General features: G+C 35.9%; 1 protein-coding gene across 2 annotated transcripts in view; it reads right to left on the bottom strand.

The window, feature by feature from the left end:
- Window positions 1-6607: 6607 nt before the first annotated feature.
- The window catches only part of LOC129264244 (double zinc ribbon and ankyrin repeat-containing protein 1-like), a 35525-nt gene continuing 16350 nt past the window's right edge, over window positions 6608-25782 (bottom strand). For both annotated transcript variants that reach the window (XM_064102597.1, XM_064102596.1), the window contains exons 7-18: window positions 24869-24986; window positions 24005-24118; window positions 23479-23580; window positions 22886-23008; window positions 21859-22017; window positions 21134-21347; window positions 20565-20668; window positions 19845-20010; window positions 18533-18636; window positions 17669-17749; window positions 9555-9682; window positions 6608-9112 (exon numbers count right to left, since the gene is read on the bottom strand). In XM_064102597.1, coding sequence (XP_063958667.1) covers window positions 8857-9112; window positions 9555-9682; window positions 17669-17749; window positions 18533-18636; window positions 19845-20010; window positions 20565-20668; window positions 21134-21347; window positions 21859-22017; window positions 22886-23008; window positions 23479-23580; window positions 24005-24118; window positions 24869-24986 — 1669 coding nt within the window. In that variant the 3' untranslated portion in view covers window positions 6608-8856. The remainder of the gene's footprint in view (window positions 9113-9554; window positions 9683-17668; window positions 17750-18532; window positions 18637-19844; window positions 20011-20564; window positions 20669-21133; window positions 21348-21858; window positions 22018-22885; window positions 23009-23478; window positions 23581-24004; window positions 24119-24868; window positions 24987-25782) is intronic.

Raw genomic sequence — 25782 nt, 5'->3', positions numbered from 1 at the left:
TTGCTATATAAGATAGTTATACACTTACTAAGCCGTGCAGTGGGCCTGCACACCGATCGCTTCGATTTACTCCTTTCGTGGTACGACGAATTCGCGCGTTTATACCCTCTCCGAGTATTCCTCGTCTCAAGTGCCCACTGCAATTCAGTCGGTCGGCTTTATTATAAAAACCGTTCAAGTGATTTCCAAGAGCTGTTATGACCCAGGCGGTACCTTCTGAAGAATTGTCCTGAAGAGCTACACTAACTATCTTCTACCACTCGAACTCCTATTGACGCGTCCTCTTCGATACGTCGTGGTCAAAATGGAAAATACTCTTCGCGGGAAAGCTACTTAACGAAATTGATTTGGTTTTAGGATGAATTGCTTCAATTTAACGATTTTCTTCGAAGTTGAAAGAGGTTGGATTCGTTTTGTTTGGTACACCTGACGAATCATTTCCATGGTTTTTTTTCTATAAAAGCGTGCCTTCAATGTAGGCTATATATCTGAGATGCAAAATTATGTCTCTTTTATATCGATAATAATAATTAAAAAAACATATCCATGATAACGTTTTTTTGGGGGGGTTCAATCATAACGATAATATTGTTTTAAAAATAGCTTAAACAGAAAATTAGCTTCCGTGATGAGAAGACACTTTCTAATCTCAGCAATTCAACTTTCGTATATTTTCTCTAACCAAGGAATTGATAACCTTGCCTGACATATTGACAACTACACTCCATCGGTAACGATGTAATACACATGTTACGGCAGTGGCACATGTATATTTAACTAGATCAATAAAGAAGCGCATCAATTCAACAGTGATTGAAGTAAAACTCGATAACTTTTAATTTGTAGGGTCTCCAGAGCGTTAAAAACCCCACACGAACCGCCGTTAATGACCGGGTGCCGTCGGTGCTTTAGTTCTCCCCTAAACGAAATTTCATACATAAACATGAACACACAAAATGAAATGAATCTGTAAAGCAATATACGTTTTGTCACTGATACATTGAAAGTGAATGCGCGAAGCAGACGGTCACCTCTTTGATGTTTTATGCTTGGCTTGTTTCGCGCCTTTTCGGCACGTCTTACCTGAGATTGCCGGTGTGTTTTGTAAGGCTTGGAGCCCTAATCCTCCTTGATCCCACGAGCACACCTGTATAGTGCTTCAGTCAGCAATAACAAACGGATGCTAAGAGATCATACATTTACCACTGTAGCATTGTATGGCAGAACATTCCATGGTTCTTAGGCTTTACTCCATGTCACAGAGGTGAAACAACATCCCAGTATAGGTTCAAATATTCGGTATAAATCACGGGTATTGCTTATCAGTTCCACATTCTCAGTTTAAACCATGTAAAAAAAAACATCAAAGTTTATCAAGCTCAGATGAGCTGTAAATTGAATGCATCATGGTGCACCTCTCGAAATATTAAGCATGCAATGAGGATGACCCTTTTCCCCTATTGAGGTTTATTCCAATACATGTCTTTTAAACGATTTATTGCCTTAAAAGTGTTCGAACTTTGAGTTTCTATTGGCTTTTCAAAGGCAGTGTACATAAGGAGAGGAGTAGCAGGCGCGGGAAAAACCTACATTATAGAAACTGATGAAAAATGCGAGAGAGATGTAAAGAGAGAGACGGGGAGAGGAGGAGGGAGCTTGGTCAAGTCCCTAATGAATTTTGAGAAGGGATAATGGTAGGTATATGAATACACAGTCTCTGGTTAATTCTGGAACACTTTGCGATTTCTCTACTTCGACTACCCGTTCTTTAAAGGGGTGGGTCTCAACGGGACCCCGTTTTGTTGGTATAGTGACGATAGCAAAACACAAAGATGGAAAAGACCCCTTCGCAGTCCGAGCAAGGCATCTCCTTTACCCCCTTTTCAATTATCACGCTCTTAAAAAAGTTCAATACTTGCTTCTTGCTCCCTCTTTGCATCTGTTTCGTGACCGTTGGAGATTTTCAAAGCAAGAAAGGGAAATGGTAGGCCTATTCTTCGAGTCATTACTTAATGTATATATAACATTGATTATTTAGCTATAAATTAAATTAATCGTAAAACTTCTATATGACGAAGAAAAACAAAATATTTTCTTGAAAAGAATAATATTCATGGTGTGATATTTCCTATACGCTCCTTTATTCGCATTACTTTCTCCTCACATTGTTTTTGCCCCCCCCCCCCATTATTCATTTCCTAAGGGCATAATTTCAAGGTTGATATTGAATCAGTTCTTTCGTGAACAGATCTGTATCCATACAACGTGAAGTTCATGATATAGGCCCGAGGCTATTCATATGACAAACTCCGTGCCATCAAGAAGACTGAGAATGATACATGAAGAAGAAGAAAAAAGGTTGAGAAAATGGGGCTTAAAAAATGGACGGCAACCCTACAGTGGGAAAAAACGTGGCTGGAGGAACGTATCAAGGGCTAATAATATCCCTGGCGTTTCAAGCAACAATTGACCCGAGCGGAATTCAATCCCAAGTTCGTTTCTCTCTGCCGGTCCGCCAGGAATTGAAACACAAGCCCAAATCGCAGTGGCGAAAATGGATACATGTTGGCTACACGATGCCGGTGGGTGGAAGGCTGAAGGCTCCGTTCGCATTGCCGGTATTTCGTCGTGACTTTACACAGTGCGCGCAAGCTCGGTTCGAATCGTTGCGCGCAGCCGGTGCACGACCAATTGATGCAACTCCTCCCAAGAACATCTCCATGATAATGCTGCATGCTGTCCACTGCCTTTCGAAGTGGAGTCAGGAGAGCTTTCATCCCATTGACGAGATGGCGGGTCAATGTGGACGGTGCTTTTTACCGACATACCTAAATGCCTCTTCTCTTTCAACCACGGGATCGCAAAAAGTTCAGCCTAACCCCACCTCTTACCATGACTGCAGGTGTCCTACCTTGCAACGTCCTTGGTTGGTTGTAAAATTGAAAGCAAAAAAGTTTTTAAAAATAAATGGCGGGTGGGATCTCCAACATTTTTCAATGAATACTTAATATAATGTATATATTTATCTAATGACAAAAAATGTAAAAATCATATGATATTGACAAATGTTGTATAGCAAGTTCCTACGAACTTAACAATTTTGTTTACATGGGAGCGTTAAATGAAAGACCTGTCGGAAGCAATGTTGATGAAATACTCCCCTGACAACCGAATGATTCTAAGCACAAATTCTTGATCACATGAATAATTAATAAATTTATCAAATACTAAAATGCCTAGGAATGGACGAATAGCCCCGATTCCTACTGAATGAACAATGTTATCTGGACAATAACTCAGTTTCTAAGCCCAAATAGTGAGTTTTCACAACGCTACGCAGGCGCTTTCTGGAAGATGGAAAATCTATTGTCAACATCCCTTCATGATAAAGCAGTCTTTGTCGAAAATCGGTGAATCAAAACATCAGCGTCGTCCTGGTCTCTAGACAAATGACCGAGCTATTTGCAATTTTTAGTCAGCTCCGAATCTTAGGACGATATGTTCTCCCCATTCACCAATTTTCGGCAAAGATCTCTAAGGTGTCCAGTGTGATTTGACGGCATTTCCAATATATTTACCATGTCGTAGAATCTGTCCCCGTTGCAATTGCGAAAACTGGCTAATAATTGTATCCTCCTGTTATACCCCTTTCATAAACCCAATAAAACCCAATTATGCGGCTCATAGCAGCATAATTTGGTCGTAAAATCAGAGGAGGACAAGAGTTATCCGCATTATTCTGATGCTGCTATTATCCGCATAATAGCAGCATCGGGACAAGATTTTGAGTTTATGAACGTATTTCCAAATAATGCGGATAATTGCCATGGTGCGGTCACAAGGTCACCCTTTTCCAACACAACCGCATCGGAGGGGGCGTGTCCAGTTGTCATGACGATTATCCGGCTTTTTTAGGACGGGCGCTCGTAAAAATAATGCGGATAATTTTCGGAGTTTGTGAATTTTTTGAATTATCCGCATTACTCTTTAAGGCGGCTAATTGGAGGATATGTTGTATTGGGTTTATGAAAGGGGTATGTAAAGAAGGCCATGATGTGGTCAAAAGAATATTACAACAAGCTCTTCATTTTGAAGATTGCATTTTTTTTTGAAAAAGCGACAAACCATAAAAACAGACAGTAAAGTGATTCAAATTGTTCTTTAAAGTCCTTGAAAGAGCAAACTTTAATAATGCATTTGATACATAATGCAAGATATTTATTATTCTGATTGAAAATAATTTACGATCGCTTTAAGCTTTAGGAAGAAATTGTAATGACCTCCATCATAATCTTGATCAAAGGCATTATCTTGATGTAACCTTGGCGTACGTATAGTCACCTTCAGTTCGACTCGTAAGGTATAGTCCATACTGATTGTCAATATTAAATTCAATCTGATGTCAACATTATTCTAACGCAACATAACGTGTTATGAAAACATATCGCTGTCATCACATGACACAAATCAAATATTGCCTCTAACTAGAAATGCCTTTTGCACGTTTAAAGGAAATGTGGTGAAATCGGTCAAGACGTTGCCACGAACATGCTATTTGACAGCGATCGGGGTAGTAAGGGGACGACAATTCGAGCTCCACGTGAATAAAACGATGGATATAGCAAATTTATGAAAGAACGACAATGATTGGTTCTTGGTTAGTGTCTTGAACAAAATGCACATGCAACAATGATATTAATTGGCCATGGCCATCTAGCGATTGATTGCAAAACCTCACGGAGCTCAGATGAGGTAAAATAAATTGTAATACCATTAGAATGGAGGAAAACGGCAACCGAGATCAATGAACTGAATGGGACGACCTCATATAAATAAATGTTTTGTGATATTACTACTCCCATTCTGATATGAGAAAACAATTTCTGAAAAGCAAGTACAAGAAATGCTTCCTGTCACATGCTAATTCACGGAGAAAAGGATTGATGCCATTGTGCAACTGCATATTAAAAATGAGTGATATTGCTAGAAAGACATTTATGGTACCTGGGTGAAAAATTAATATCAATTGTAAGTTGGAACTTGCAAACAAGCTATTGAAATGTTAACATCTTGTATGAAACATTATCAATCCCCATCCAGGTGATATTGAGCGCCTGATCAGGGTAATATCATGCAGCACATAGAAAAATCACAATAAGCACTATTTAAAAGTTGCATACGTGTATTATCATAGGCAAAATAATTTGGTTTCGGGATACTGCTTCAAACCACTATTTTTCCTTTAAAGGATACATAGGAAGCAGGATATAAACACTGACCTAATAACTCTGCATGCATGGCTTGCATCTCTTGCATCTAAACTCATCTCAAATATTTCATCTTGACAGAGATGTTCAGAGACAGATCAAAACGTCCCCTTTTCGAGAGCCAGAAGGACGGTACTTCTGTGTGGAGTGAAGGGTTAAGGCCCTTCTAGCTCCAAGGGGATGATGTCTTCAGTATGGCGGTAGGATCACAAAATGGTTTAAGGGATGAAACGGTTTTGGAAGAATGGAAACATTCCCACTTGAGAGCCAGAAAGGCGATAATTATTCTCGTGTATAGTGAATGTTTAACATCCTTTTTGCTCTGAGATGACATCTTCAGTATGGCAGTTAGATTGTGGAGAATTTAAAGGGACAAAATGGTTTAGGGGGAACAGAAACATTCCCCCATTTGAGGACAAAAGGACAGTATTACTGTGTGAAGTGACAGGTTAATGCCCTTCTTGCTTCAAGGAGGTGGTGTATTCAATATGGCGGTAGGAGCAGGAAATGGGCTAAGAGATGAGATGGTTAAAGAAGAATGGAAACATTCCCATTTTGACAGCCAGAAGGATGGTACTTCTATGTAAAGTGAAGGAATAGGCCCTTTTTGCTCTCAGGAGATGATGTCTTCAACATGAATGGTTACAAGGGACGAGATGGGTTAGGAAGAATGCAAACATCCCATTTTGAGAGCCAGAATGGCATTACTTTTGCTTCGAGGTTAAAGTTTTAACACCCTTTTTGCTCTGAGATGTCGTCTAGAGTATAGCAGTAGGATCATGGAGTGGTTAAAGGGATAAGATGGTTTAGGAAAAGTGAAATCACAGATTTTCCATTTACTATGAAAGAACAGGCGTACATCTCCCACAGTGTATGTAATGGATAACTTGCACAGATCAGAGCCCATAACATACGGCTTAGCAAATGGTTTTGTGGGTAATTTTCAGGAGTGATCATAATAATAATAATAATAACGGTATATTTACCCAGGGTAGCCACTTCAGTTCTAAAAACTGTTCTCCCAGCGGGCCATGCTATTATTATTACCCGGCTAAGCTAGGCTACCTGTTCGGTGCACACAGCTTTTTGAGGAATTACTTCCTGCCGGTACACCGGGGTCGAGTGCAGCACACTGTGGATGAATTCCTTGCTGAAGGAAATTACTCCATGGCCGGGATTTGAACCCACGACCCTCTGTTTCAAAGTCCGGAGACTAAACCACTGGGCCACGACGCTCCACAACTCCTAGTGCAATCAATCACAAACTCAGATTTCAGAATATAGGACCAAATACATCACATTTTTTTCATTCAAATTTATTTCATTTTGAAAAGACTTACAAATTTTTTGGTTATCAATTACATCAGCCATGAATAATCTATTGTAAGATTGCACAGTATAAAGATTAAATAACATTCAAGGTTTGGATTTAGGAATACAAAGCTACAGTTTAAAAAATAAAAAAATACATTATTTACATAACATTGTAAAGCATAGTTATCTGCACAATAGTAGTAAGCAAGAAGTCACAAAATCCACCCTGTACAATTATAATAATTAGAACTGTTGTTTTATCTCACAAGTTGCATGCTGCAAAGGTACAATTTACTTGCCAAAAGCCCCAAATGCAAAGCCGACGAGTTTACATGTAACAACTGCAATTCTATGTAGAAATATTGCATTAAAACTTGTAGTTTATTCCTCAAGTATCGAACTATTAAGATCGTTCAACATTAAACTTCTCTAGTAACTGCATAACCTACATACTTGTTCACCATTTCATGTGTATCAAAGGAAAAGTTGAATTGGGTAATTGGGTAATATTATATTGGGTAATATTCTTCAATAGCACACTTTTTATCTCTATCAGTCAATTCAATCAGAAAATCAGTCTAAGAGTTTCTATGAAAGTAATACAGTCAATGGTCAAAGAAATGCACAATTATGAAAACTGCAGAATGTGCCATTACAATACAGTACAATAGTCTGAAACACTGATAAGAATTATTCAAAAGCAATTTCAGTCAAATATTTTATTTCAAATTTCTTCAAACTGATGAGCATATAAAATATCATCATTGTGGGTGATATACGAATGACTTGCGGGTTACAGAAATTTTACTCTTTTTTTTCTTCCAGGCAACTCCTGGCCTGCAGCGGGGGAGTCCTTTCTAAAATTCTGTCATACTTTGTAATGTCATCATTCTATGGTTCTGTTTGTTTGAAATGCCAAATAAACAATAATAATAATAACAATAGTACTGATCTTACCAAGAACACAAACTACAAGTAATATATGTTGGCATTATTTGCCTCTTGATAACTGGGCCGTTTCACTGTTATAAGCTACTGAAATCCTGTGCTTTGGTTGGTTACGGGTGAATACAGAGGTTTGGGGTTAAAACTGATTTTAAAAAAAAGTATTCACATTGAATATGAAATGAGTGGGGCCAATATTATCACATATCCACGCAAATTACACAAAATTGCATTAACAGTTACAAGTGTCAATTTAGGGAGACTTTTGATATACACTTGTGGTAAGGAGGGTGGAGGGTAATATGTGGGATTCAAATAATAAAAGGTGGTTTATTCATTTTCATTATGTATTTCATCTTGTTTTGGTTGTCATTATCATATCATGGCTTTACTTGTTGAATGTTAGTGAAAGAAGTGTGTCATGGCTGGGGTGTCAAGATGGATTCAAATTGAAAGACTTATTGGTAAGTCAAAAGACATTTAAACATGCCAAGCTGGTAAGAACACAATACCCCACAGTGTGTCTCACGGTGTTTGCAGTGTGGAACACAGTCCCTTCACACTGTTTAGTTTGAATATTTTAACAGTGTGAGTTACTTTTCACATACTCCACTACAAGAACACACTATAGACACTCACACTGTAGAAGTGTCCACAGTGTGTAATCACCTCCACACTGTGTCATATTTGAGCATTTTGACAGCAGGAATGGCATCTTCATAGAGTCCAATATGTGAACAGTGTGGGGAAAACTCATACTGTAGAAGTTTCTAGAGTGTGAAATTATTCCACACTGTTAGATTTGAGCATTTTCACATAGTGAGTCACATCTTCACATAGTCCACTGTGTGAAGACAGTGTGAACACTCACACTGTACGTGTCCACAGTGTGAAATCATCTCCACACTGTTGAATTTCAATATTTTAAAAACATCAATCCCTTTTTCATAGTCAACTATGAGAATACACAGTGAACATCACACTGTAAAGGGGTGAACATCACACTGTAAAGGGGTCTACAGTGTGAAATCACTTTCACATTATTGAATATGAGCATTTTCAGTGTAAATCTCCTTTCCACATAATCCACTAGATGAACACACTGTAAATGCTCACACTGTAGAGAAATTATCTCCATACTGTAAAAGTCCAGAATTTTTACGGTGTGCATATCACTGTGTTTGCATAGTCCACTATGTGAACACACAGTAACCACAGTGTGTGACACTGTATTTCTTCCAACGGGTTATTGTACTTGCATACTCCTTACACGAAGCAAGAAAGATATTGTTCACCAATAAAAAAAATCAGATATTCTTGAACAAGTTGATCAGAAATCATCCTCACCAAACGTCTTAGTCTTTCCCAAGGCTTGTTTCTTGATCCTATCTAGCATGCCCTGCCCTGCGATAGACGTGAAGATGTTGATGATGCTCTCGTTGCCGAGCCGTGTAGCCATTGCTGCTGGCGTCTCATCACGGTTGTTCTTTACCTTCGCACTGGCTCCGTTGTTAAGGAGAGTGACCACGCCCTGCTTTCCATCGTATCCCAGCTGCACGGCTTCGTGGAGGGCGGTGTTTCCTTTTCTGAAAATCAAATCACAAGAAAAATTGAAGGCTGGTAGACAGCTACAAACTTTTCAAAGTCAACTAGCATGGCAGAAGAATAGAATGGCTTGACATTCAGACATTCATTAATATTTATTTATTTATTATTGTAGTATATTATTTATTTCTTTGGGGGTCCTCTGGTAGGCTTTTACACTATTCTGCTTTTTTAAATTAATGCAAATCCATTAAATTATAAAAGCCATCATAAAATGACCCAGAGTTTAGTTTTTTGTCCTACTTGGTCTTTATTCATTAAAAATTTGTTTTGTGAATTGTTCAACCTTGAGGTAAGTCAAGTAGCATATTATGGATGTGCTGACTGAATTTTAAAGGAAATAATGTTCACTTTTCTACTCTCCCTTTCAAATTATTTAGTAAAGATGTAGTCATAAAAGGATATACATTAATATAGACTTACTGCCCTACTTTCTTGTGCACATCAGCACCGTGAAACACAAGAGCTGGTATGCATTCAAAGTGTTTGTTGAGCACAGTGATGGTTAACACAGGGACACCGTCAGCATTCTCACTGTTCGGATCAGCCCCCTGTAGTAAATAAAGATGGAGGGAGAGAGAAAGAGAGACAGAGATGGACAGAGACAGAGCAAGAGGAGAGGGAGACAGGGGGAGAGATGGAGGGACAGAGAGAGAGGGGAGGAGAGAGAGATACAGAGCAACAGCGAGACAAAGATAGAGACGGTCAGATAGAGGCATATGAGAAAATAAAGAGAGAGAAAGGGAAAAGAAAACAGACCGAAAAGAGACAGAAAGAGGAACAGTAAATAGAGCAAGAGAGAATGTGGGAGAGAAGGGGTAGAGAGAGAAGATAAGAGAAGAAAGGATAGAGGAGGAGAAAAATGAGAGGAAGGCAATGAAACAAGAAATCATTATAACTTCAGATAAAGATTTAAAAAAAAAAACATGAAGTATTTAATTATAATAATGGAATTCCTGATGGATAGTCGGCTTTACTCGACTCTCAAGTCACCTGAAATTTGTGAACAAGTTTTAAATATCTTTAAAGTACTATACACCACCCCCATCGTATGGTATAGAAAAATCCTATACAATCACTGCGAACACACATGAGAAAAGAAGTGAAACAGTTCATGGTCATATCGATTAAGTTCTTCGTGATTCAAATTCTGAGACCAGAAGATGAATTACATCAATAAAGAAACTGACTAAAAAACCTTTCTTACGAAAAAATAACAATTCATTATTCTCCTACTTCATTCCAATACATCTTTTAAGAGTTATAACATCTGTACTATTCAGTTGCACTAAGCCCATTGATCCATTTATTCTAGATCAAGAATGCAATTGTACTATAAATACAACTGCCTTGGGCTAATGCATCAATCTCTTTTACGCTAACAATATAAAAGTGATTACACTTAGTGGGTTGACTTCTCCAGTCTTGGTTACTGAACTAGCATCCTTTATGTTAAACTTGAATAATGAGTTGGGTCAAGACACTTTAATCTAGATTTCTTTCTTTGACCTGGTAACTACTCCCGTTCCACAACCTAAAATATGAACTTTAAAAGGGGCAGTACTGAAAAGGTCTTCTTACGGAATTAGTTACTATTGCTATTAAAGCTAAGGCCTAGAGTTACATGTATTTTGGTGTTTCTCAATAATAAAGGCTGGTCAATACATCAGAATTTTTTATTTAGGTCCAAACATTGCATGTTATTTCTGTATAATTCATTCAATTTATAATAAAAGATCAAATAAATTTGATTATTCACATTCATAAGTCAGGATGCAAGGTAGCTAAATCAAATAAATTAAGAACTCTTCAATGAAAATAAGCAGAAGTATGAAAGTGGGGGAACATAAATTTCATTATATAATGCAGAAGTGCATAACTAATTTATATGCATTTAAAACAAATAATATATCCTAGTCTTCATTGACCTGCAACACATTCTTGTAGTTTAGAATACAAGCTATGTGCAGAGAAAGTTTGGTCCGAATCTGGTTCTAAAAGTTTCTTATTATGGTAACACCACAAGTCCTCAGCTACTCATATCTGGCCAGCATAATGCAGCATTCTGAGCAGTGTACTATAGTCTTGTAATATTCACACTAATTATTTTACCAACTTTGCAAAACAAGTATTTTCCTCTCAAACACATTTGAGATACTCTGTATTATTGATGGTTATCTCAAAATGTATGTATTAAGACTAGTAAATAAGAGACAACAAAGGGTTGGTCAGTTTGCCCCTCCCCTTTCATAAAATTAATATTAACTTTAACGGAACGGAACCATCAAAATAACTTTATATACAGTATCAAACAGAAATGTTACTTACTACTAAATGACCTACAAAAGTAGACTTTACAAAATTCACAAACATAGTAAATTTCAGAGGCCCCAAATCTCAAGATAGATCAGTTGTCCGAGCAGTCATCTGCCTGCTTATTCCATCATATTCATATCATAAACATGCATACTTGTATCATTCCTACACACAGACAGTCTTCTCTCTGAATCTGTGCCTCCTAAACAGATTTCAATGCATGCATCTCACTACAAAGTATACCGCCGGCTTTCAGTGTGACAGAAACATTATTACGCTTACATGTTACAATCAAACTTCTTATTCTCCATGGAGGACAGATGTTTCATACGATTCCCCCATTTTTTGTCTGCGTTATCTCTAACATAGTCCACAAAAAGCTGGTGATGGTAAAACCAGCAATGCAGACAGACCTAAATTGACGAGTCGGTATATTCAATATTTCTTTTGATGTCTTTTCATTGAATGACGCAGCTCTCTAACGCCAGCTTTGTTTTGTCTCCAAAGAGTGTTTCATGAAGCATCTTATCAGTGATTTGCACTGACTAACCTGCTCTCAGCCAATCAGATGCAAGGATTTCAGTAGCTTATAACAAAAATCAGTGAATATTTGTTTCATGGAATGCTCCCCTGGTATTCTATTTTCTGTGGCTATGTGTCTATTCATATCACTTTGATTTCTTTGCCACGGGGGATGATGATCTCTAGAGAGATCCATGTCAAATGCAGCCGGAATATGGTTCATGCATTTAGAGAGTTTTGCAGGAAACTGAAGTTGATTCTAAACTTCAATGATTCAATCGCATATTTGCAAAAGAGATCAAATCAAATGTAAGTATAGCAGAATTATTATCATCATTGTTATTATGATGATTTTTGGGGGTGAGGTATGTTTCTTTATATTACAACATTGTAATATTATTCAAATTTGGATAAAGTGGTAATTGATGCCATTTTTTACTTTACCTAAGAAAGAAAAAAAGGTAATTGAAAGGTGGTGAAAACGGTAAACATTTTTAAAAAGTGACATTATATATTTTCTTGCTAGTATTAAACATGCTTGTCATGCATTAAAGTTTGGTTGATGATGAGCTTTTGGTGTCATTTTACGGCTAAATACACCTCTATACGATCATACATGTAGAATCATTAAAGGACAGGTCCACCCCAACCATTAGTTGATTTGAATAAAAAGAGAAAAATCCAACAAGCATAACACTGAAAATTTCATCAAAATCGGATGTAAAATAAGAAAGTAACATTGGCATTTTGAAGTTTCGCTTAATTTCACAAAACAGTTATATGCACATCATGGTCGGTATGCAAATGAGAAGACTGATGACGTCATCCACTCAATATTTCTTTTGTATTTCATTACATAAAATATGAAATATTCTAATTTTCTCCTCATTGTCAAGTGAAACAAAGATTAATTCCTCCCTGAACACATGGAATTAGCATTGTTTTAATACTATATGGTTCAGTCAAGTTGGTCCTTATTGTCAAATCTGTAAAAAATGAAATATTGTATAATTCAAACAATAAAAAAACAATGGCAAAAAGAAGCTGCTGAAAACTGCTTATCTAATAAAAGAGAGCCAATGGAGTAAATTAGAAAGTCAAAAAGGGGGCCTAAGCTTTCGATCCTAGCAGAATCTATGTCGGAGGCAAAATGACCTCCGACGAAGATTCTGCTAGGATCGAAAGCTTAGGCCCCCTTTTTGACTTTCTAATAAAAAAACAAAAGAAATAGTGAGTGATGGACATCATCGACTGACTCATTTGCATGTCACTGAGATCTGCATATAACTGTTTTGTGAAATTAAGCGAAACTTTAAATTGTCATAACTTTCTTATTTTACATCCGATTTTGATGATTTTTTTGCGTTTTGCTAGTTTGATTTTTCTCTATTCATTCAAATCATCATTTTTCTGGGGTGGACTTGGCCTTTATTTTTAAAGATTTGACAGAAATTTAAAGTAAAAGACTTTGTTTTGAATATTCAAAATTTAATTTATTTTGCAGATCAAAATCATATCAAATTTGCCCTTAATGTCATTTTGAAGATGTGAGCAGTTCACCCTTCTTCATTCTTAATGCCATTTTTGCAATCCTCAGGAAATTTCCTTTCAGAAAAAGTGTAATTTTGTATGGATACAAGTATATCAAATATTTCTTAAGTTATGACAATTCTAATACCGATAGTGCACTATGATTAGATTTGGGTGATGTAACACAAAGGGGAAAGTCCAGGATGCATGGCCAAAAACATAAAATAAGTCCATCCACTGGAATAATTAGATTTTGGGGAAATCGTAGAAACAAATATTTTCTTCCACTTATGAATAAAACTATAAATTTAGATTACGAGCATCAATTCAGTAATAAAGAAATCACCAAATGAGGGACATGCTTGGGTCGCATACATGTATTCAATCTGTTCTATAAACTCTTCAAACACTTCATTCCCTTCAGTTTCATTCTACTATAATCAATGTCAACAATTATTTTCTTCCAATATCTAATGTAATGATAAATTAAGATTACAGTCATCTACTATTAAAAAGGAAAAAAAGAAGAAAAATTTATATCACCAAATGAGAACATTTTTTGGTTGCTTTCATGTGAGCCTTATATTTTCGATCTGTTCAAAATTTACTAAATAAACTATTCAAAACATCTAATTCCCTCTAGTTCTATCCCCATACAATCAATGTCAAGATGAAATCATATGACAATCCATGGCAGCTCATGGGGAGCATTTTATGAAACAAATATTGTTATAAGCTACTACAAGTCCTTGATTCTGATTGGCCGAGAGCAAATTTAGTCAGTGAAAAATCACTGACAAACCTCTTCATGAAACACAATCAACTGGTATTTCACCTTGATCTCATTATAATTTTTTGGTCAATGGAATTAATGGCATAATAAAAAGAGTCCCCCTTTAATCCCTTAACATGCAATTTTTCATTGATTCTCACCCTCCCGTCTCTGGCCCCAGTCATGCTCAATATACAACTTGACCTTTGAACTGTGACCCGACCTGCGCCTGATGGCTTGCAGGTGTGATTGACACAGGCAAGTGATTGAAGTGTGCCTTTATTGCCCCCTAGAGGGCACTATATAAAGTTTGGAGCATCAAAGTCACAGGCAGGATAGCCGAGGAAGATGGAGTTCAACTATCTGGTTCAATGGCATACATAATTTATGAAAATTATACTCTCAAGTGATAACTCATGCCAACTACAAAAAGCTCAGCTACATAGTGGAGTCTCATGTCCGTGCACATAAAATTGAACAGTTTGTATTGTTATGTATATTCTCGAGCTCAGTGTGCAAAAAAATCTCATCAAAAATTTGATCATAATCTATGAATTTCTGACGAAAAATTACAGCCTGTCAATTTTGGAATATAAACATAATGGTGCCCCATGCCTGTGCACTCATTGTGTTACACACGATCTGGATGAGAGAGGCTGCATTTTGGGGCTCATATATGAAATGCATGAAATTCAATATCATTTCACCATTTTGACTCAAGATTTTTAATGAATATCTGTATTGCAGTTGTAAAGTTTGTGGTCATTGTGTGTCTTCTTTTACTAGAATCACACAAATACATGTGTGCAGACTTAAAACACGAGGCAAATTAGGCAGTATTGGTAGTACTGTAAATCCTCATTCGAATATGATGCGACAATCTGACAAAGCCAATCAACAATTTTCATATTGTTCATACACAGGAATACCGCATCACTTATGCCAATAAATGCACATTGTAAGCTTCTAATCTCAATTTGGACTAAAATTGTGCGGCAGACCTTGCAGCAGATCTCAAGAAATAATATCAATTTCATTACGATGCCATAGGTTTCATTGCACAGTTGTGGACAGATTATTCTTCACTAGTTATCATCTAGAAAGAGAATTTGATTGTTCCAGAGATATTGCTCGCCTGGTAGCAAAATGAAAGTTATATCCTTAGTACCTGCAACATGTCTTTTAACCCTTTAATATTTCATTGACAAACAAAGTTGCCAAGGTTTTTGTGCACAGTTTTGTCCTGCCATGTGTAAAAAATAACTTTATTTAGAAAAGACTGTAAATTATACCCTCTCCGCAGTTTTCATCTATCAACTTATTAATTTCTCTTATCGTAAAATACATTTTTTCACCTGGAGGTGTTTCACAAAGATTGGCGTATGACTTAGAGTAGAGTCACACTTAAATGCTTGTATGTGTATATGATATGTATTAACACGCAATCTTATTGATTGATATGCAGTAGTGCGTGTCTTCTTAAGCATGATTTGACCAATGCGGTCATGCCTTTTATAACGAATGCAACTTGGCTTTTAAGTCATACTTAAATCTCTATGAAACACCCCCATGTCCATTAAAAATAATTAACTCAAAAAGGAAACTCTCAGAAATTTATCACTTTTTGTGTTATACAACTGAAAAGATATAATGTCCTCCTACACATTAAGACTTTAAGGCAATATTGACATTATAATCAAATGAATACTTCATTTAATATCCATACAAGCTTGTGTGTATTCAATTTTTTTAAAGAAATATCTATGACAGGAACATGAACAGTAAAAAAAGAATTAAGTTGAGCACTTGCACACACAAACACCCTCACACACTAAACAAGTTGGCATTCAAAAGCAAAAAATTACAATTATAATTTACAATTAATGGAATTAATAAAAGTGCTTACACTTTTTCATAGATTAAATACACCAGACACATAACTCAAATAAAAAAAATGGGTTATCCAGTCATGGAAATGAAATGGCTTACATCAAAACATGTCAATATAAAAAACAGAAATTATGAATGCCATTCAACAAGATATAATAAAATTATACTACATGTAGATACATGAATCATGAGGTCCCCAAATCTATGCCTATCACTTTGGAAGGTGGATAGCAACGTATGGCAGCGAATACTCTTCTATGTAGAATACTTCAAAGTATTAAATTGCATTTTTCTCAATGACGCTTGTTCTTTAATGAGGCAGCATTACACATATCTTAGATAGCGTGATTCAACAAGGCATTCATGTCACATTTTAGTTCTTTTCTTACTATGATATTTTCGGAACATGAATAGTTGGTCCATGTAGCTCTATTCAAATTTTCTTGCATCTTTCTGACAAGCATTTAACAAATTATAGCCATCTTTCAACTACAATCAAACAAAAGGAAAAATATGATAAACAACACAGCTTTTTCAACATTTTTTATCAAGCCTGCCCATTTGGAAAATTTTCTTCCATGATGCCTTCTCTGGACGTATCTGAAATTCTACAATTCTATACATAATTAAAATTTGTGATGGTCTGAATGTAATTTTGCAACAATGATCTGAATAAGTTGCTGCTAAATATATACAAATAAGGATGACATTAAATGATAATTTTATTTGTACTTCTTTCAGGCTGGTTGTATTTAATTTACCTTAAAAATTACTTCAATTGACCCCAAAATCTAGTTTGCAAATCCCTGCAGCATCGTGTAGAATGACGAGTCAAGGAACAAAGGCGGTTTCAATTGTACCATGGTACAAAACCATGGACTATCCAGATTTTTAGTGTGATTGTGCTTCATTCAAACATGAATAATAATCACCTTTTTCCAAAAAAAGTGCGCATTCATAATTGGACTTTTCTCAACTTACACGATTGGATAAGCATAATCATGTACACAAAATCTGCATAAACCATGGATTTGTACCATGGTACAAATCAAAACAACCTATGTGAATGTGGGCCATAGAGAAATATATGCAGCATATTACACACAAACAGAGCTGCCAACCTTAATTGTGAAAAAAGAATTTTCTTTATTTATTTTTATCCTCTTTTCCAGGCCTAAAATCCTATTTTCCTTTAAAATTTTGTAAAAAATTATGATTCTTACAAGTTTTAAAAATCAAATTTCTGGGGGAAAAAATGATATTAAGTGTCACTTTCCCCTTAAAAATCCTCCTAAATAAGATACAATCCTACTCATTGGTAGCTCTTCGCAACCCGGGCCCTTTTTTCTCACATTAAAAAAAAAATCAATTAAAAAAAAAAATCAATAAAAATTTGTTGTCAGCTGGATAGAGGACTTGAGTAGCTTACATCATTAGAATTTATAATATATATTGGGAAAATGGACATGGCCCTGATATATAATACTTAAGATTAAGGAGTGCTTACCTCATCAAGCAATCTCTTAACCTCTTCTTTATCTCCATCTCCCTTGGGACCAACTTCTCGCAATAAATCTTTGTCATAAGGCTGGAGTATAGAAAATGAAAATTCCTCAACATTTAAGTGAGCCAGTAATGCAACGGTATGGAAGCACAAAATAAAAAAGAGCTGTTTTGGTCTCACTGAGCGGGATATGAAAAAAATATCTATTGAATAAAAATGATATCAAATCTCTATCATATGGTTGGTGTAAATAAATAAAAGTACTCCCCATCAAAGTCAAAAGGCAAATCAACATTATGGAGGCTAAATATTAAAATAAATGTTTTGGCCATGGTGTAACAAGAATATAAAAAGCTTGTATCAAAACACTTCAAACTTATCATCAATATGCTATATATTGTAGTTTTACTGACCTTAATCATGTTTCATGAAACTCATGCATTAACTCTATCCAAATACTTTCAGAGAAATAGATCCATATGCTTTCCAAGTTATGATGACATTTAACAAAAATTAACCTTACTTAAGATTTCAACAATGAAGACGCAGCCGCAGCAGCTGCCGTCAGAAAAGCAGCGCCTATAGTCTCACAATGCTATGCAGGCGAGACAAAAACTACATAATGAATGTCGAGTTTAAACAAAAATATTTGTTTAAAATTGTATAAAAAATCTAGCTACATGTACCTAAAAGGCAAAAAAATTAGATGTCACTGTTAAATGAAGGGGACCATTTGCAACCAATGTAAGTCAATTTCAAATTGTGACAAAAAAGAATATGACAGTGGCTTCATTTGAACCAATTACTTCTACACACATATTACTACTATCACATACATATTTCACACATGGAATAGACGCTACTTACTGTAAGTTTATCATTGACAGGTTTCTTCTTGATTGTTTTCTTCTTTGGAGAGTCTTTCTTAGACGATGATTCCTTGGTGTTATTTGAAAACTTTTCTTGAGTTACTGTAAGAAAAAAGGGAGCAAACATACTTTAAATAAGTCAACACAAATAACTTCAGTACTCTTACATAACACAATGTTACATACCATGATTGAACAATGTCTGTTAAAAATATTATTACTGTTATCATTCTTTTTATTTTACGTCTATTTTGTTTTTTTTGGGGGGGGTGCTAATAAGTTCCTTTCATATATTCACTGTTAGGGAGGGAGGGGGGTGATGTTATATTAATGAAATTTATGAAGAGCAAATCCTTAGCAATGGATAAGTCAAAAATTGAAACTAAATTTAGATTATCCTGTTTCTTTTACTTGCTTAAAGCCTTGCTCTCACATTTGCATTTTGGGCTTGTGTTCAGCTGCCCAGCAAAAAGCAACACAATGCAATGAAACAAGCTCATGCATGGTCAATACACAGACTAATGCAGAGGCACTTTGTTCTAGCTTGGTAGTTAGAATTTTTTTTAAACATCTGTAAATGAACACAACCTAAATCAATACGACCAATATTGAGTAGCAACAAGCAAATGCGAGCAAGAAAGCACAAGGAAAAGCAACGAGGAGCAACAGCGAGCAGCTTATGCAGTCCAACGCAAAGCAAGACTAGTTGATTTAATAATATTTGTCCCGCTTTAGCTCACATCAACTTACTTCACTGCAGGCAACTCTATATGAATTCCAACAAGCTCAAGGCAAAAAGTTAATTGCAAGCAAATATATTGCTGGGTAGTATGTGTGGGTGTCACGTTCTTGTGGTTAAGACTCTTGTCTTTCAAGGGACGTGGGTTCGATTCCCAGCCATGGCATGTCATTCTTCAGCAAGAAAATCCACCCACATTGTGCTGCACTCAACCCAGATGAGGTAAATGGGTACCGGCAGGTATTAATCCCTCAAAAAGCTGTGAGCACCGGAATCTGTAGACTAGCATATAGCTAGGGTAATATAGGAGCGCCTTGAGCACCAAACAAGGTGGATATGTGCACTACATAAATCCTATACTATTTATTTATTATGGCTGCTTTTGGCTTACACAGCGATACACAGCTTAAAATGCAAAGGTGGGAGACAGGCTTTAGTGTATTAATGTGTTTTTGTTCTTTTTAATCCATGTTTATAAGTATTCTACATGTATATACAGAGTTATAGTACTATTATGTACCTTAAATGCATTGTTTTATTTGAATGGAATAATATGGATATCAAATCTTACCAGGACTATTTATGCTGTTTCTCCTTCCCTCTGTTACATCACTCAGCAGTGCTGACTTGGTAATTCCCAGAGGTTTGCCTGTCATAGCATCCTTAGATCCTCTCAGTGCAAAGCATACAGTCAGACTAAGCTCATAGCCATCTTCATGCACAGCAGCTGTCACTAGCTGTACATAATGGAAGACGGGTTAGAGCCACAAAAATGGTTCTTAATAAAAGTAGATGCATTTGAAACCTTCGATAAAACATTATTTTTTTCATCAGGAAGTTCCTGATAGAGGACGATCAGGCGATCAGTACAATAGTTGCTGACTTACAACGTAAGTAATTTCATTCCTAGTAGTCGGTTTAAACAAAGGTTAAAAATAAAAAAGAAGTAGATGTTACTGTTTATTTGTACTGAGGGATGCATCACAAAGAGTTAAGTATGACTTTATAGATTCATGCTGAAACATCCAACAGGCACATGGTATCTAAAGCATGATATTGATGTTACTATGAAGTTCCTATGAAGTCTTGCGCCCTTTTGATCATTACCTGACCAATGCGGTGATGCATAATATACTGCATGCAAAAGGGAATTCTACCATGCTTTTCAGTCATACATTGTCTTTATTGTCTTCAGACACTACCTAAAAGCAAAATATTATCATTATTAATGCCTTATCAGAGGGCAGGCCCTCGCTCTCTACAAACTTAACTGTCATTCCATCTTCCATACCTTTCCCATCCGTGGTTCTCCAATCTGGTTTCTGAAGTCTGTATTATTCTGTGCATGTGCTTTGAGATGACCACATATATGGTCCATTTGTTGCCTCCAGTAACCTACACAAAAAAAGGCAAAAGATGAAAAGATCTCACAAGATTGGAAAATAAAATTACAACAAATTCAAAAGTATACTATTTATGGTAATATTAATAATAGTATACATAGAGACATTAACATTTTCAGTAATACCAGCCTTATAATCAGATAAACAACACTATTTTTTTTTTTACTTTCCCCACAACTATGAATAAACCTCAACCTCATCAGATTTAAAACAGAGATTCCAATCATTCTAAATGAGATTACACTAATTCTAGATGAGATTGCATCTTTCTAGATGAGATTGTAATCATTCTAGACAAGATTGCAATCATTTTAGACAAGATTGCAATCATTTTATACAAGATTGCAATCATTCTAGATGAAAGTGCAAGTATCCTAGACAAGGTCACAATTCACATTCTAGATGAGATTGCAATCATTTCTAGACATTACTAAACATGCATCTGAGTGATGCTTACCTTTGCCTGGACTGACCGCTGTAAGGGTCACTTTGCGGTCACTCATGGCATCCTGCTTGGCCTTTGCCTCCTGCTGCTCCTGGTCTTTCTTGATCAGCTCCTTGTTGGATGGGTAGAAGATTCCTGCCGTCATAGTGGAGACAGAGACCTTAGGAGGCTCCTTCTTGGGGACTGTCATGGGAACCCAGGATGGTTCACCGTTTTGGTCTACTACCTGGGAAAAGAAACAAAAATTAAATATAATAATAACATGCAAATATGCATAGCACTTGATGAAGTGTTGTTGACCAGTGGATTAATCTCAGGACTTTGAAACAGAGGGTCATGGCCTCAAATCCCAGCCATGGCAAATACTTTTCTTTAGCAAGAACTGAGCTGCACTGGTAGGATTAATCTCTTGAATGCACTGAGTGCCGCTGATAAAGTTTTTAAAGTATCTTTTCGTTTATTAGTAAAGACTTTAATCTGGTTATGATTTGCTGGGTTTTTTCACCCTATTGCTAAGAAGGCATGAGTGTTTGTAAGCAAGCAAAAAGCTGGTATAAGTTTTTCTGTGTGGGACCTGGTAATGAGAAAAAAGGGCAGTAGAGCATCATGAGGGAATCAAACCCAGGTCACCGGATTTCGATACCACTGCTTCACAGAATTTCATGGGGGGGGGGGATTAACAAATCCAGATAAAATCTGCATTTTCATTCATTAAAATTCCCAAGACTCTTTAATACCTGTGAAGTATGTTTTCCTCCTACAGTGATTCCATTGTTTCTTGCATCATTCCTAACGGGTGGTTCTATCAATACTCCACATGAATGGCAAAATGATGAGTACGCTTGATTGGCTGCCTTACATCTAGAACATGTCATCAATGATGTGGTGGGAGCAGGCTGTAATAAAAAAAAAATATGAGATGAGCATTTCATGAAACAAGTAGTCAGTTATTTCCAACGACCATTGTTATAAGCTACTACCAATCCTTGCATATGATTGGCCAAGAGGAAATTAGTCAGTGAAACTCACTGGTATATATTTTCTTTGTGCCGAGTTATAAAGTAAATCAGTAATTGGAACTGAATACCAGTAACATGTTTTGAATGAGTATGTCACAATTATCACACCACTTTTACAACTTAAGAAGTGTAGAATAGATGTTATTTTCCACATTTTTCAATGAAGTTTTCCACCAAGTTGTAATTTTCAGTATTTGTGGAAAGGAATATGGAAAATTAAAGGTCAAGTCCACCTCAGGAAAATGCTGACTTGAATAAATAGAGAAAAATCAAACTAGCATAGTGCTGAAAATTTCATCAAAATCGGATGTAAAATAAGAAAGTTATGACATTTTTAAAGTTTCGCTTATTTTTCACAAAACAGTGATATGCACAACTAAGTGAGTCAGTCGATAATGTCCATCACTCACTATTTCTTTTTGTTTTTTATTGTTTGAATCATACAATATTTCATTTTTTATAGATTTGACAATAAGGACCAACTTGACTGAACCATATAGTATTAAACAATGCTAATTCTACATGTTCAGGGAGGAATTACTCGTTGTATCACTGTTTTGTGAAATTAAGCCAAACTTTAAAATGTCATTACTTTCTTATTTTTCATCTGATTTTGATGAAATTTTCAGTGTTGTGCTTGTTGGATTTTTCTCTATTTATTCAAATCAACTTTTTGAGGTTACTGTATATTAAACAACCATATAAATTGAATAAGTCACATCATAATACCATATGTTGAACGAACCTTTGCACCACACCAATCACAGTATCTGGCATCACTATTGTTGACACGCCCACATTTGCTGCAGCACAGAAGACGTCCCCTTTTACCTGGCTCTGGGGGTGCAGCGAATTGACTGTATGTTGGCTGAAAGAGTTCAGAATTTAAAAGAATAGTTTTACTAATATTCACTTTTTGTTGTTTGGGTAGACTTGGTTTTTGCATAAAATGTTTATGGTGAGGATAATATTTATAAATAAAATTGGTAACCTCACTAAGTGACATCATTAATCATTATGTAGATTTTGATTTTCTACATAAACATATACCTCTGTTTAGCAACATCATGAAAGCAATGACACAGAAGTTCGCCAACACAGTTATGCACATGTGGGACAATGTATTATTTTCACTTAGAAAAAAAAAACCCGGACACCAAGCTGGAATAACATGCTTCTTTTGCTTATTTCACAGCAACTACACATATTCTACAAGGACTATTTGGCAAATAATGTTCATTTATACATACAAACACTTGGATAGTCTTCCTATTGGATTCCGTTCAAACTCATTTTGACCATTACCACAACTGTTATTTATGTTTAAATCATACATACCTTTAGATGTTTATTAGCTCCAGTCAATGGGTGCTCACATGTCACACAGTATAGCATATTAGCAGGGTTACCTGTGCCGCATTCATTGCATACGAGCTTGTCCTACCAAGAGAATTCACAAAACAAGATTGAGAAAACATAGTAAACATAGCAGACATGAACAGTGAATTGCATAAGCTTGTCAAATTCAAAGAGTCTGTTGGCTGTTTTGACTGTTTCTGTTGCGTGTACATGTAACTTGTATGCATTATAATTAGCTACACTGTACATACAGGGTTAATTATACTCACTGTATGTAGGTCATACGTGTTATGTGTTGTAGTAAAGATTCGCTCTATATAAAAGGCCATTTAAACCAACCCTCATTCATTTTCAAACGTTGGTTTACGTCTCCAAAGTTTTAAAATAGTTCGTGTAGATACACTATAAGTCAGGAACCAAAATGAGAATTAGAAAAAAAAAACAGATCAGAGTGAAATGATCACTTTAACCATATGATAATAATTCTCATATTCAGAACTCTTACCTGCAATTTGACTGATGCTTGTGGTACGAGTTGTGGTGGTACGTCCATCTCACATACCAAACACTTGGAGACATTCAGAGGTATCATAGAATGACATCCAACGCACATACCAAGCTGTCAAATAAAGGCAAAACAAAATTTAAAAAAGTGATGGAACCAATCATTTTCATTCCTCTGATAAAAAGAGCCATGTAGATTAACTACCTTGCCTTGTGAATAAAGTGCCATGCCAGAAATTGAATCCTAGTCTTGTCCATGTCAAATTTATCTACAACTACTTTATCAAATTGTTTTGCTCACTCATGTGTGAATGAGGAATCATATGAGTTATACCAGGCGAAAGAGGAGATTTGAAGCTTTACAATGATAGGTCATTTGTCTATTGTATTTGTGAAAAAAAAGTTATGATACTAATCAATAATTATTGGTTTTGTTTTATCTGGGATACACTGCATAGTATGCCATTAGTTAATAGGACTACCCTGTTAAAAAAAAAATGTGATTTCACACAAAAAAAAGATTTTGCAGAAAGCGATAACAGAATCATTCTGTAAATTCATAAAACAGGAATTTTTCTGCAATTTAACAGAACAGGTCTGTTTAAAAAGGGGCAAAGGGTGTTTTATTAAAGGAAATTGTAAGATTACATACACCAAATAACAATTTTATGTAAGATGAGACTCTGCTGCAGGAACTTCTTTTATTTTAAGGATAGATTTCTAACAGTGTAGATAAGTGGAGCTTTGATCGGAAGTGGATAGTAGGCCAAATATTTTTAGCCCTTGTGGTATTCGACTCTCTGAGATGCACACCAACTGTTTGTAGACCAAGTGACTATCAACCCTGATTGATACCAGGCCTTACCTGAGCAGGCTCTGGAGGGGGCAGCCTGGCATTCGGGAGGGCAGGAACAGGTGATCCACACGAAATACAAAAACGCGCAAAGGGGTCGGCTGGACGGTCGGCGAAACAAAAGATGCATCTGGAAGAAGGAACAACAAAAATAATGAAAAGGGGAAATTGTAACAAAGGGTTTATGATATATCAATTTGTGATTGTCCTGAAAAAGATGGTTTGCATTCTTTTGTGAGTTATTTCCAAGCTCTTAAAAGAGCTATCCTTATAATAATAAGGCGATTGTACTTGTACTTTCACTTTCTTTCTTATTCTAAGTTCAATCATAGCAAACAACATTAGTACGAAATTTGAAAATAAATGTAAATTGACACCCGACTAATAAACAATGAAGTAAGAAATTAATCACAGGACTATTCATGAATTCATGATAAAACTATGTAAATATCAATTCATGTAGTTGATGGATTTTGTTTATTTCAACCTCAGCCGACGCAGGGCCAACATTAGTATTCTCATTTGATGGCATATATGATTCCCTGTATTAAGAGTAGTAGAGTAAACAGTAGCTGCTCTAAGTAATTTGACTTATTATTATCATTATATATCAATTGGGATGAAAAAGTTGTTTCTTCTTTTGGTGCTTATTTTATCAAATCACTATACCTGAGGTTAAACCAGCATTGCTATAAACTGAGATTACAAAGGCATAACTTGGTGCAGATACATACATAGTTTTACCTTTCTGCCCTGGAAAGCATGTGCCCTCATAAATTTTGTTCATTAAGAAAGTGGTATCCGTTTTAGTAAATGATTCAGACGTGAACAAGCTTGAACAATTATATTTCATGGTTAAATGTACAAGTTAGTTTGTTTGTTTGTTTGTTTTATTTTTATTTCTGCGTTCACAATACATTATCATA

The sequence above is a fragment of the Lytechinus pictus genome, chromosome 7, assembly GCF_037042905.1.
Source record: "Lytechinus pictus isolate F3 Inbred chromosome 7, Lp3.0, whole genome shotgun sequence".
Taxonomy (NCBI): Eukaryota; Metazoa; Echinodermata; class Echinoidea; order Temnopleuroida; family Toxopneustidae; genus Lytechinus; species Lytechinus pictus.
The sequence above is the reverse complement of the archived record's forward strand: the minus strand, read 5'-3'. Positions and strand labels throughout refer to the sequence as shown.